The sequence below is a fragment of the Pavona decussata genome, unplaced genomic scaffold (assembly GCF_977016875.1).
Source record: "Pavona decussata unplaced genomic scaffold, jaPavDecu1.1 SCAFFOLD_31, whole genome shotgun sequence".
In the NCBI taxonomy this organism is placed as follows: domain Eukaryota; kingdom Metazoa; phylum Cnidaria; class Anthozoa; order Scleractinia; family Agariciidae; genus Pavona; species Pavona decussata.
The window spans coordinates 78,136-92,319 of NW_028145454.1; the positions used below are offsets into that span (position 1 = coordinate 78,136).

General features: G+C 39.8%; 1 protein-coding gene across 1 annotated transcript; it reads left to right on the top strand.

The window, feature by feature from the left end:
* The first annotated feature begins 10,752 nt into the window (after positions 1-10,752).
* LOC146484690 (uncharacterized) lies at positions 10,753-13,448 on the top strand. The gene is made up of 4 exons (XM_085104432.1): positions 10,753-10,860; positions 11,022-11,121; positions 11,673-11,782; positions 12,026-13,448. Exons 2-4 carry the CDS (start codon positions 11,118-11,120, stop codon positions 13,082-13,084), a joined length of 1,173 nt encoding a protein of 390 aa, XP_084960558.1. The 5' UTR covers positions 10,753-10,860; positions 11,022-11,117; the 3' UTR covers positions 13,085-13,448.
* Positions 13,449-14,184: the final 736 nt, after the last annotated feature.

Below are 14,184 nucleotides of genomic sequence, written 5' to 3' on the forward strand. Positions count from 1 at the left end.
TTGAGCATGATTTGGAAAAAATCGGGCACTGTGTTAGTGGCATAGTATGCTACTTTTATAGTCGATAAGGGCCTACTTTTCCCTCAAACAGGGCCGTTTTGGATGTCTACCCAAACTATGGATAAGTTATTACTTCCCTCGCACAACGAACCCAATAAAATGTTGTAAATGGTTTGAACCCAGGAGTCATGTCATAAGTACGTAAATTATGATCATCCGGGTGAGTGTAGTCCTGAGAAGGACTGTTTGTGGTGACTTTGACTGACGTTTCGACAACCTGAGCGGAAGTCATCTTCAGAGTCAAGTGAATTGTGGAACGTCAGTAGGTGGTATATGTACGTCTCTGGTTGTTAACCTGATTGGTCAACGAAGTCCAGATGTTATTGGTCGTTTGTCAGTAAGCCGTGATGTTATTGGCTGTAAAGACTGTAAAAAGTGATTGGTGCGTTTCGATCCGTCTTTTGTTAGTCAAAAAGTCCGTGGGTCTATTGTTAGTAAAATGTCTATTGTTTGTTTGTTTCGTTGGTATTGTCAATAAGTCGTTTGTATGGTGCAGGTAGTTGTAGGCAACGGTTGAGTGGCGTTTGTTCTAAGTTAGTAAACCAGCTTTCCAGAGTGAGTCGTTGATAGTAATTTGTACAGTAGGTAATGCACTTGGCAGAGTCCCAGTCGATTCTGTGGTTCGTTTGTAAATGGTGCTCAGCAATGTGATTGTTGATATCACCATTTCTAGTTGCTCATTTGTGTTCAGTCAGTCGTACGTTTAAATTTCTGCCGGTCTCACCAATATAAGTGGCCTGGCAGTCGCAGCATTTGATCTTGTAAACTGCTCCCTGTCTGCGGTTAGGTTCGTCTTTGTCCTTTACTTTCGTCAGTAGTTGTCGTAAAGTGGTTATAGGTTTGTGAGCTACACGGATATTGTAAGGTTGTAGAATCCGTGCGATAGTCTCAGAAGTGCCCCTTACGTAAGGTATAGTTACAGTAGTTACGGGGTCGCGTCGTTGTTTGTGACGTTAGGTTCAGTGTTCTTGTAAGTGTTACGTCTAACAAAGTCCTTGTTGTAGTTGTTCTTGTTGAAAACGTTGTCTAAGTAGTTGTTTTCGTCTGCGAGTCTGTCAGGTGAGTCACAAACCAGTTGTGCTCGCCTTGTTAAGGTCTGTATAGTCGTTGCTTTGTGAGAAGTAGGGTTGTAGGATGACTGGTCCAGTAGTCTGTCAGTATGTGTTGGTTTCCTGTAAACCGTAGTACTTAGTTTGTTGTCGTTGTTGTTACGGGTAACTAAGCAGTCTAGAAAAGGTATTTTACCATTTTCTTCGATCTCCTTAGTAAATTGTATGTCAGCGTTCTGTCTGTTAAGGTGTTCGTGAAAATCGTCAATTTCGTCTTTGTGTACTGCTGTAAAGGTGTCGTCTACGTACCGTAACCAGAGCGGTAGTGTCCGTCTGTAGGTTGCTAGGGCTTGTTCCTCGATGTTCTGCATGAAAATTTCTGCTACAACAGAATAATAAAATGTATTGTTTCAAATCCACTGAAAAATTCGATTCGTTTTAAAGGGAGAGTTTCACGGTTCGGCGCATGTGCGAGCGATAACGTAAGCGCTGTCAAGCCAATTGTTTTTGCACCAATTAGAAGCAAGTACACAACACCGGCGGGATACGGCGGGCAAGTCTTATAACTTGCTGGCATAAAAATAAAACTGACCGGCCAGTGTTTCGGTCACGTTTCAGAAAGAAACAAAAAGGCTGTCCATGTAAAACACATGGGGATTTTTGCAGCGCCGCTTCGTGAATGTCCCATAACATTCAAGAAATGCCAGAACTTATGAGAACGTATACGGTTTTATTTTAGTACAATGTCGATATCTCGCGGCATCGACCTTTTTTTATTATGCACGGTTCGAAAAGCCGAGAAGCTCCCTCAAACTTACGTACTGAAATCCAGTATTTCATCAGCATTCAGTGATAAACTTACTATAGTGTGTACGCTCGATAGCCTGATTTTATTAGACCAGCGAGAAGGCGAAGAACGAGAAATCCGCAAGCTTCAAGAAGCGATGCGACCGTTTAGTAACAACAACACTGAGCGTCCTTCCGAGATGCTGGAATGCATTTGAGAAAACTCTGCCATGGTGGCAAATCAAAACTGCGTTTGCCATTCGCAATGACCATAATTTTATAGATAAATGAATACCTTACAATAGATTTTGTAATTTGCCGCAAATCTTTTGGATTTTTTTCTACTGCCCGCTATTCGAGCCCGCTAATAGACGACTACAACTAACTCGCACATTTGATCTCATATTTATTCGCTTCGCGTCTCAGTGTTGTACACTTTTTTCCATCCAAAGCAAAACACTGATGTTTGATGTTGTTTGTCCGTCGGATTCTCCGTTTTTGACAGTTGACTTCCATATGAACAAACAGTACGATTGAAATCTAGAAAATCCTCGCGAGTTCATCCAAAGCCAGTTGGTGACCTTTGCCATTTCCAGCGAAGCAGATGTGCCGCGAAATCGTTGTCTATTTTAAACAGACTTATCTCTTTACCAATTTTCCACGTTTGGTGGACGTATCTTGTTAACCACAGTGGGTTTCTACATCCACTCCACTCTGTCCGCTTTAACTTCTGTGCTTCCAGAGAGTCCATAGAACGTCCCGTCGCCGGTCGGCTTGCCGATCCATCGACAAAAATGTCGTTTTCGGATGCTAAAACACTTTTAACCTTACAAAAATCGAACTCATATTTACAACAGGAAACAAAGATTATAAAAAGTGAAGAACGAAGAGCGGATGATCCAAATTCGGGCGCGATTTCAACAGATTTTTCCACCATAAGCTCGCATCGAATTTAGTGTCGACCCGTACAATTTATTTTTGAGCCGGTCTGCTCGCGCATGCGCTTGACCGTGAAACTCGGCCTTTAAGAACTAAAACAAAAGATTTATATCCATTGTCTTTTTCCTTTTCTGGAGTGTTTTACCAAGTTTGGATATGCTTTGTAGAAAGTTGCTTTTGTACTAAGAAAAACCACGAAATATCGCTAATTATTATATGGCTGGCTCCACGGGAGGGTAAGATGAGTCAAATCCTGCGCTGTGATTGGCTACCCGACCGGGCAAGATGGAGCTATCTTGCCCGCTCGGGATTACGCGTTGCCCGTCCGCTTGGCATGGAAAGTTTAATCCCGAGCAACAATGCAATCTTTTTTTTTCGATTTTCTCGTTGTTTTGGGAGAAAACGCTCACTAAAAAGTTCAACATTTACCTAAAGGAAAGAAAAAAAGAATGAAATTTTGTTTCAGCTACAATGAATGTGAGTTGAATTGGTGAGTTGCTATGTGTTGGGATAGATTGATTTTGTAAAACTTAGTGTCAAGTCGAGCATTAAATTGATTAATTCCCTAGGTTTACAATGACTGCATTTAAATCATAGCGTAGTGAAAGTTGTTAATGAAAGTTAAGTGTTTTGAGCAGTTCAGAAAAGTGTTTTTCTCAAGTTCGCCGAAGAAGCTCACGTTTTTAATTTAGCCGCGTCCTTGACTGTTGTAAAAAACAAAATCTATTCAAAGTTTCGGCCATTTTTCTGATTTACCCGCTTTATTTTTCGGTCCATGTTTTCATATAATTTCAAAATGTATTATTGCATTCAAGAATTATTTATTGGCGGTCGAAAACTGTGTAAAAATGTTTATTATTTACGGTACTGCGCGATCGGCTGGAAACGGCGAGCTTGCCGAATTCTATTAAAATCTTCCCGCACTTGCAAAAATCTAAATTTTTCCTACTCAATACTCGGCTTCCCACCTGGTGACAAAGTATACACTTGAAGCACAAGCTGTCAATCATCGTTCGCGGTAAAATCAGAAATGCGATTGCTCGCCGGAAAATCACGGAGCCTTTGCAACAGAAAAACGTTTTATGTTGTTTACTCTTTATTTTGTCTTTAATTTTAACTCAGAGAGTTTTAACATTACAGGAAATGCTTACTAGGTACTTCATTGTTTTACGAGTACTTGCTAGTGGCGACAAAACAAAAGAGCAGGCGACATCTTCTGAACTGAAAATCGATGGTTCAGGCTGTCTGTAAAGATGAAATTCAAATAATATCGTAAGTTTAACTATTTGTATCGGCTTTTCCTTCCTTTTTATGTTTACTTACAAAAAAGACTGTTCCATGGAGTCCTCAAACTGCGAGGCGTATCTCCAGCCATCCATTTTGATTTTTTATGGATTAATTTTAGTTCACGGCAAAATGTTTTTTCTGTCCTGGCTTGACGGCGTACTTCGGCTTCTTTGAACTACGAACGTTTCCATGGTCACTAAGTAAAGTTCAAGTTGGTAGGTTTTACCCCTTCACACTCAAGTAGGTTTCAAGTGCACTTAGATTATACTTACAAGCTCTAGTGTGAAGCCCCCAAATAATTGTATACTCCCTTTAAGCCATAATAAAGTTAGAGCCTTAAGATAATTTAGGATTCCTTGTTTTCCATGATTAGGGACCGTTCATTTTTTATGAGCATGGGGGGGCTGGTGGGATTTGGTTAATTGCCACTACGAAACTGTATGACCCCCCCCTAGCATGCAATTTTTTTCCACATGGCCCCCCCCCAAGCAGAAACTATTTTTCTGATGACCCCCCCCCCCTCCCCTGCCGCCCAACCAGAAACAGATCATACTCCTAACTTTAAAAAAACGCTTATGTACTGTTTATATCAAAGATAAACGTAATTGTTACTGTGATTTCTTTACAGTACTATTAAAAAGTTACCGTTCTCTGCTTGGGTAAAGATTTCTCTTGTTTAAAAAAACGTTTAAGAGATTAGCAACACGTTTACGGCAACGGCAAATCCTAAATTTCCATTTAGATTCTCAAAGGAACTATAAAAATTAATCAAGAAAATGGTTAACGTGAAATTGCTCCCCTTCGAGTAAAAACAATTAATACACGTACAGACCTGACTAACAAAATACGGATTGAAACATACCAATCAACGATTACGAGTCATATTAAACAGAAAAAAGGAGCGGACACACAGATATTAAAGTACCGCTATTAAAATTGACGGTTACAAGCTTTTCTCAAGATGGCCTACGGCTCAGATTTACCAACAACAGTTCTATTATTAAAAACTAATCTGGATGTTTACATTAGGCATACTACTGAGTCTATTGATACTCCTGGGTTCAAACAATTTTTTAATCAACAGTCTTTATAAAAGTGAGTACTATTAAACAGAACATTAAACAAACTATTGATATAGTTCTGAGTACAACCACTTTGTAGAAAACTACTCCCCCACGGATGATCACAATTACTATTAAAGTAGATGCGGGAAACGTTTACCGTAAACATGATGCTAAAGTTCTACCAAAATGACACTGCCCCTTATTTTCTTCAAAAGTGGATCAAAAAAGAAAGAAATCAATTTCTGATCTCCTGTTGATGACTCTTCCCGAGCGTGTTCTTGTGGTATTCCCAGCTTCATTCTCCTCTCCAAGGACAGCGAGGACAAGATCACTGGAGTCATCATCTTCCCCAGGCTCAAGGACGTCATTGTCGCTCTCACCATCACTATCTGTGCTGGTACAAACGCCATCGTCATCATCCTCAGTATCCTCATCCTCCTCCGGAGTTTCATCAGCAGCGACTACATCCCTCACTCTAGATTGTCTCAGAGGTGTGCTTTCTGGCTCCGTCTGGTTCCAATGTTGCACAATAACAGAAATCTTGTCAGTCTTGCTCTTCTTCAGATGATTGTTAAGTCTGTGCTCCATCAGGTACTTGTTCAGCTCTAGTACTCGTAGCTTTTTCATTTTCGTTGTATCTTGACACAACTCTGCCCAATCATAGTCACCATAGCTTCTCTCTTTCGCCTCCCTGCTCTCCTTTGCCCTCTCCTCTGTTCTCTTCTTCTTCTTAAATTTTATCACATCAAGATGGTGCAGATAGTCCACGACATGAGCCGCCTTAACAATAAACCTGTCCGAAAATGCAGCGACACTTTCTGCATCCGACAAGACTATTGTACCATCCGCATGCTTCTTCCTTAACTGGATTCTTGGCTGCCAGTCATCGGATTCACGACCTGCATTTGGCGTCTCATCATAACGCAGGTAGTGGTACTCTGGAAGACATGCATGGTTGGGAAATGGCTTTGGACATCTTCCTATGGGTGGTCCAGTCGGTTCCTTACAAAAAGAACAATTCTCTCCTACCTTATCTTGACAAGAGCACTTCAGAAATTCCCGGTAATTCTCACCCTCCTCGTAATGTTCGTTGATGAACCTCTCTACCTTAAGGAAGTAGTGATGGCCTGGGACAGACTCTTTCTTTGCTCCAGCATTGTGATACTGAACAAGGTAATGGGTGTTGTTAAAAAACTGGAAATCTACGGATTTAAAATAAATTGAAAACAATTGATTTAATATGTGAATTCAATAGTTTATATTAAATTTGGGAGGTTCTGCCAAATATTTATCAATTGTTTGCATCTATCAAACCAATTTTAAATTCAGAGCTCTTAGAAACATATTAAATTGCTTTGTTACCTGGTCTAGGTGTCACATGAGCAAACATATATCCATGTGGTCCGGGTGCTTCATCAATTCGCTGACAGACTTCATCGCAACAATGCCAGACGTTCTGTTTGACTGCATGTTCTTCCCGTGCATCTAACTCCTCAGTTGAAAACTACACAATACAAACATACACACATGTCAATATGTATTGCAGAATAAGTGTTCCTTTAAAATGAAAGTCCATATACATCAAAACTGAGAGGAGCATAAACCAATGTGTCAATACCAAAAGGCCATTTTTTTTCAAAGCGTCGTCTGAAACTAGACATTGAAATTTGTTATTAAAGAGTCCAAGCAAATTGTACCTTTTCCAGTTGATCCCTGCTGACTCCTTCAAACAGATCAAAATGATTAAACGGAAGAGCTCCACCATCTGCTACAGCATCACCTATTTTGTTATTAAAATAGTTCACGAAATATTAACAGTTTTGTAAAGTACAACCTAACATGGAAAAAGAAAGACGTTTTTTCTTTCTTTCTTTCTTTCTTTCTTTCAATGGGTTAAAGATGCTCCGAGTATACTGTATTTTACTAAAGTTGAACGAGTGGGAAGGCCTGTCAGACTGGAATATATTTGCCTCTTCAGAAGTGAGCTAGGTCCGAACGAGAGCCAAATATTGCCCTATCTGGTCCGACCAAACTCAGTCAATAAGCACTTTATCTTAAGACCGATTTACTTTCAAATCACATTTAATAATACGCACGGCCGTACACATCTCTAGCAGCACCGTACAGCTCTTTTCGGTCCCGCTCGCGCTAATGAGTACGGCAATCATATAAATATACAATGGTATAGCTACCTATGCAAGCATTGGTCCTCTCAGCAGGGCAAGGATCATTGACGGCATAATGCACTCTCATTTGCCAGTCTAGATCGTACATTCTGGCCAATTCAGCATCCCGAAATTTGACTTCAAAGTTCGTCACCGAAACTCCAGGACCTTTGTCTGTGTGCATCAAAATACGTGGACGGACATGGACTGGCAATCCCCTCTTCGTCATCTCACTCAATAACCCCTTGGTTTTTCCCGTCACATGTTCGTACGTCTGCCATAATTCCGCTGCTGGAGTTGCTACACTGACCAATTTCTCTTTCAGCAATTCAAATTCTGTCTTCAGAGCATCAAGATAATCGGCAATTTCATTGCCTGTGGCGATCTGCTCAGGCTCCAATTTGTTTCTAGATTGGTTCCAGGCAACAGTTGCCCTAGAAATGCCCGAGACTACATGTTCTATCCTTGTCTTTTCATACTCACGAAATTGACATTGTGCATCATTTGTCACGCAGTCCACATCTCCCTTTTCAGTGCTGTCCTTGAAATAAGAAATATGGTCGTAAACCATTGCTGAGAATTTCCGTAACATAGGATCATATGATGACCCCTCAATTTCATATAATTGCGGGTGTTCCCAACGTAAAAACACTGTCTCAGAGGCCCAAATACTTCCGCTACTTCCGACGTAATGTTTGGGACGGACAGTCACAACTGAATGGTCCTCTTTGAGCATCATTCTCTCTTTGCCTGTAGGAAGATAAAAGCCAAACAAATGTCACATTTATGTAGAGTTATGCCGGAGGACCCCACTATCACGAATACCAGCAGAGCTACCCTACCCTACTGGAAACCTGTATATATCCTTCTCAACTATAAACCTGTTTATGCTCTTAATGCTGTAAACTGAAAATGAAGATGTGTCTTACCATCCACGTCTTTTACTTCATGGGACATGAAGCGGTAGGCTGAGGGAGTGACATACAAACGGGAATCGCAAAAGTCATGGCTAGGAAGCGCTCTTGTACTCAAACCACTTTCCTCTGTAGGCTGGAACATGGACTGGTGCTTGGTTCCATCCATACCGACTACATTGCAACAAGACATTAAAAAAGAGTATTTGAAAATAGAAACAGCGAACATGCTTGTAAATAGCATGTTTAATATATTGATCACAATATAGATTTATATATTGTTTTGAAAGGACATGTAAACTACAAAATTATACCTAGGTACTGAAATTCTGGACATTCAAAATCTAATCAAACAGTACCTTGTGTCTCTGTTTTGTTTTAAATGCAACATGTTACCTGATGTTTCTGGGCGGATGTAAGCCTTATCATCTGCACTGATGTGTACGCCATATTTGCGGTTTTCTTGGAATGAAAACAGGTGATGTTTGGCAAGATCCACCATTTTCCTCTGATGATGGGTAAGAAGGTTTTCAGAACTCTCGGTCTTTGGCGGTTTCTTAGAACAGAACAGTCCTCTGCCTAGTATGTAAAAAATAAAAAAAACATTTCTTTTATTTTAAATTGTGACTTTCCTTTAAAAGAACTACAATTTTAATAATCTTATTCTCACCTTTTTTTTAGTAAAATTTAGTATCTCTTTAATATAATATTCTGTCTGTTCTAAGTCTGAATAACGTGTAATGCTATCATACTTGTAATACGCAGATACCGTTAGGAATTATCTGTGGTGTCTGCTTTTATATTAAGGGTGTCTGCTCTTGCCATGAAGATATTTATAACTGCCCAATGGCGAGTGTAAAGCAATTCACATGTTCAACTTTACAAAATAAAATTCATTTTTATCAATAAAGTTGATACCACACCTATGTGCTTCTTGGCTTGAAGCGATCGCACTCTCTTTGGCTTTGCACGATTGTAGACGGTTGTGGCAGACTTGATCATTTTTTTCCCTTGCTGCAGAAGATGGTAATTGGCAATGTTTAAGAGATCGTCTCTTTTGACTCTTTTGTGATAATATAGAACCATGTCATGTCTTCGTCCGTGAAGGGTCGTTTTTTGCTCTATGGCTTTGGCTATCAATTCCTCATCGATATCATCGAGCTTTCGTTTTGCTCCAGCACCAGACTTTCTGTTTCTCAGTCTATTCTCATTTATTAAATGTTCGGCTCTTCTCCGCGCAGCCGCATTAAACTTTTGCTTTGAATACTTGTTGTCGCACTCAACGACAGCTTGTACACTTTTGAGACCTTCAATACAAACAGTCAACTTTTCTTCCATTGTTTGAATATGCCTACTGTCAGCACGAATGTCTCTTAGAGCCTTGATTGAGGCCTTCAATTCTTCAATCTCATTCTCCCGCTTTGCTATTTTCGCTTTCAAACCCAATAACGTCATATCTTTTCCTGCGACCACTGCATTCTCTACTTCCTTAGCCACTGCCAACACTGTTTCCAAGTTTTTAATTGCAGCTTCGGGTTTTAAACCCAAATCATAGAGTTCAGACCGTGTGGACGTTGCGGCAAGAACAGCGCGTAGTACGGATTTATCATATTCGCTTTCCATAGAGTCAATGATGGTACTTAGTGATTCTGCGTCCAGATCAAACCTGTTCTCGCTACTGCGATCCTCGCAAAAGACATCTAATAATCGCACAATGTTCCACTTCTCTGGGTTAAGTACAATATATCTTACATTGTTCCACGTAAATACTGCCACAGGTAGTCCAAATTCCTCCGACAGTAGTACATCCCTAAAATTGTGACGGTCAGGAACAGGCAGTTCTGGTTCAAATGCACTGTAAAACAGCTCGTATGCTTCTTGAAACGGCAATACCCCTTTTGACTTTCCATAGCGTGGATCAGCGAGTGCTGTCAGCTCATTAAGGACATGTATTAAACCCGTAATTTGTCGAGTCCTACGGAGATGCTTACTGTCGTTTTTCTCGGCAATACCAGCTAGACGCTTTGCCACGTCGAAGGCATTAAGCGTTTGTAAAGAGACGCGGACGGTTTCGTTAACTTGGCAACAATTTCGAATCTTTGACCGTCTTCGTGTCCATGATATACTTCCTCCTGCTTCTACATTGACTACTTTCGAAGCAACTGTGACTTCAAAATCCTCGCAAATTGGTTTGTCCGCCATATTTTCCAGTACTAACGAAATATGAGCGACTAAGCGGTCGCTCAATAGTAACCGAAAGTTAATCATTAACTGTCAAAGTGACTACAGACAGGCGCTCTTTGTTTAACACAAACCTGGCAGTTCGCTATACACGTGTTTTGCTGCAGGATCTTCGAAGACTCTACTATTATCAGAAATATAAAGAATGGATTGGAGGTATTGATGAAATGGATTTATTCTCTAGCCGTTTTGGACTATTTAATACTAAATTCTCCGAGTTTATATTTCATAATGAAGTACATTTAAATAAAATTTCAGAATCTGCGATCAGTGTGATGAAGGACAGTCTACATTGTACTGCCGAGAATGCCAACTTAAATATTGTGTATCCTGCAATGGAATATTCCACTCAAAGGTAAGTTTCCGTATAAAACGTTTCGGATATGTACATTTCATACAGCTTGTGAATGTTCGATCAAGCCATAAAAATATTCAGTTCGCACTGGATGTCACGCAATCTTCTGCGAGCCTTTCCGATCACTGTTTGCTACATATAGTTGTATTATATTTCCACAGGGAACGTTGAAGGAACATGAAGTTCAAGATCTTGATTCATGCATTTGCCAGTGCTGTACTCGCACCATCGCCATTCTAGACTGTGACAGCTGTGACATGAGTAAGATGACCTTTATATCACGGCAAACGACGCCATCTTGTACGGGGGTGGGGGGAGGGGAGGGGGGTGCTCATTCAAGATGGCGCCGCTTTCGTGGGGGCAAGAAAATGCAGGCGCAGTTTATCCATGCATTTCCATTCATTCTGTTATTTTTTTATCTGCGAATTCTGCGAAATTGCGGTCCTTTAATATAACCCCAAAAAGTTTTTTTCTACTTTTAATATAGATGAGAACTTTTGCTCCTTTCGGGTACTGGACAAATTAATTATTAAAGAACGCTAGTGCGCGCTTTGTACCTTCACTGCATCGTTCATTGAATGGAGGGGTATTTTTTTATTTCAAGGTTATTTTAATGCAGTTTAATAATCAATTGAAGGTTTTTTTTATTGTAATTGTTCACGAAAACTAGTGAGCAGGCCTTCAATGTGCATGGAAAACTGTGGTGAATGGCGAACCCGCTGGGGCACTCAGCGGTCTGCGGAGATTTTATAGTAGTCAGAAAAACGAAGACGTTTTTAACCAACACCTTTCTGTTTGCTTTTTTTTTTCAGAATTTTGTGAGCCTTGTTGGAATAAGTGGCATTCTAAAGGGACTCTTCAGACCCATGAGAAACAATCTTTAATAAGAGAACCTATGGGAGTAGTATGTGAAGACATGGTGGTAGGTGAAATGTTTTTACCTTGCCTGTCTACCCTTGAAATCCAATTGTTGAATTATTATGTCTAAAAGGATTATGATATTTGTGTGTTTTTTTTTTTCATTAAAAAGTGAGGAAAGTGAGAAAGAAAAGTAAATTTAAACAGTCTATTGATTAACACAGATTATTGTATATTAACTTACGTAATTTTAATATCAAAATATACATCACTATTACTAATATATATATCATTATTTTTCTAACAGGACCAGGTATCTTCCACAACTTGTGAGTCAACAATCCCGGATAGATTAAGAAAAACAAGCCTGGGGTTCATTGTCAATCCAAAAGGAAAGAGGGCGGAGTACTATATGAGTATCATGAGTGAAGCTCATGAGAAAATGAGGCTGCTAGGTGAAAGCAACGAGTCGTTCAAAAAGAGATTTACTACAGAAAGGTCAAGGCAATTCGATTTTCTTGAATCAGAAGAAGTTGCTTTCAGAAAAGCTGATGGATGCTGCGAAAGATCCGGTACATTCAGCAAACCCGACTACCAACTTAAACCGAGCGATGGACGTAATCTTAACTATACCATAACTACACATAAAAATGTGCTGAATCACTTGAATGATCTAACGGAACAATTAACAAGTCATGATGCTACATTGTTCCACCCAAATGGTCGCACTTTAAAAGAAGGAACACAATTCCTTCATGACTTTAACTTAGAGCACATAAAAAACATAGAGTTAAAGTATCTGAAGCTGACGAATGAAGTGCAAACCTTAGAAGAAAAGATGCAGGACTTCAACCGGATTTTCAAAGGAATTAAAGGAAAATATCTATCTGATGGAAGACGAAAAAAGGAGAACCGACGTAAGGCAAAATCTCGAAGGAGAAAGCGCCTTGACTCTAACATTAAGCGAGTGTATAATATATGTGTCCAAAATCCACTTGAAAGAGAGCTTCCCCGGTGCCTGGTATATCCACCTTTCGTGTTAGTCCCCGAAGCGTGCATTAATGTGGAAGACGTCTCAGCACTATTGACTTGCCGTGATGCGCCTTCTATTTCGCATCTTATAAGAGAAAACTGTTTCGCAAACGCTGGGGCAAGCAGATTGCTGACTAATCTCGACCCTCGGGTTAGGGATAGCGTGTATGGCTACCTCTATCCAGAGGAATATTCCATGGGTCCCACAGAAGTCAAAGAAGTCGAGATGGATAGTGGCAGTGATCGTGAAGAGGGGGATAGCGTGGATGAAGATGAAATTGACGACGATGAGGAGGAAGAGGAGGATGATATCTCTTCGCAAGATAGTGAATAGATACATACTCTCAAGCTTGGTTTTGTGATTTCCTTTAAACATATTTTTAAAATGAGCTAGTCGACATCTATTTTTATTTCATATTCATTTCATATTGTATTAAAATGCTTTTCAAATGTGCATTAGAATCGACGTTAAGTTTGTCTCCTTGTATAAATTCAATAGTGAGACTGTTACGTTCTGATATTAATTTGAACTTGTACAAACATAGGTGTCTACTTCAGTTTATATTCATTATTGCTTTTCCAACAGATATGCTTCATTTCCTCAGTTGTTGTTAATATAAAATGCAGATTTCGACCTCAGTATGTAAAACAAATTAAAAGTGGTTAGGAAAATCGTATTAAATAAAATTGATATAATATTCAATTTCTTCATCGGTTCTGTGTTGAGCCACTGTCAATTTCCCCTACTAGCCAATTATTTCTGGTGACCCCCCCCTCTTTCACTCAATTTTTTTTGGTGGCCCCCCCCTTTAGTGCCATTTTTTTTCTCGTGGCCCCCCCCCAAATCCCACCAGCCCCCCCATGCTCATAAAAAATGAACGGTCCCTTACATGCTAATCCAAAAATGCACTGAAAATGAATCTTTCCGAGCAGAACAGTTTCATGTTCTGTTTTGTTTTGTTGTTGTAGTTTTTCTTTTTGTGCGTTTTTATGGACCTCGACTTCGTCTCGGTCCATAGAAAAACAAAAAAAGAACTTGGCCAAAATCCAGCCATCTTGACCTCACCCTTGGTCAATAACGCATATATATTACTGATTTCAAAAAAGCCCAGTGTTTCCAAAAATGCCATTGTTATTGATAATTGGTTATGTACGCAACTTAATCAGCTGCAAAAAGATACCCTGAACCTCTGCGATGCTCTATCAACCCAAGAGCGTGAAGACTGGACATTTTCAGGAATTAATCAAATTACTTTCTCGGGATAGCTCCCCAAAGGATAACCGATGGTAGGTGTATTACCGAAAGGAGCTGTTTGGTGCCCCTGAAAAGCATCATGGTCTCTAGAATAGCTAATGAGTAAGTAAAGAAAGCAGCCGTTTATAAATGATTCGTACTTTACTTTTATTGTCACTACTTTTTTATACACCAATATA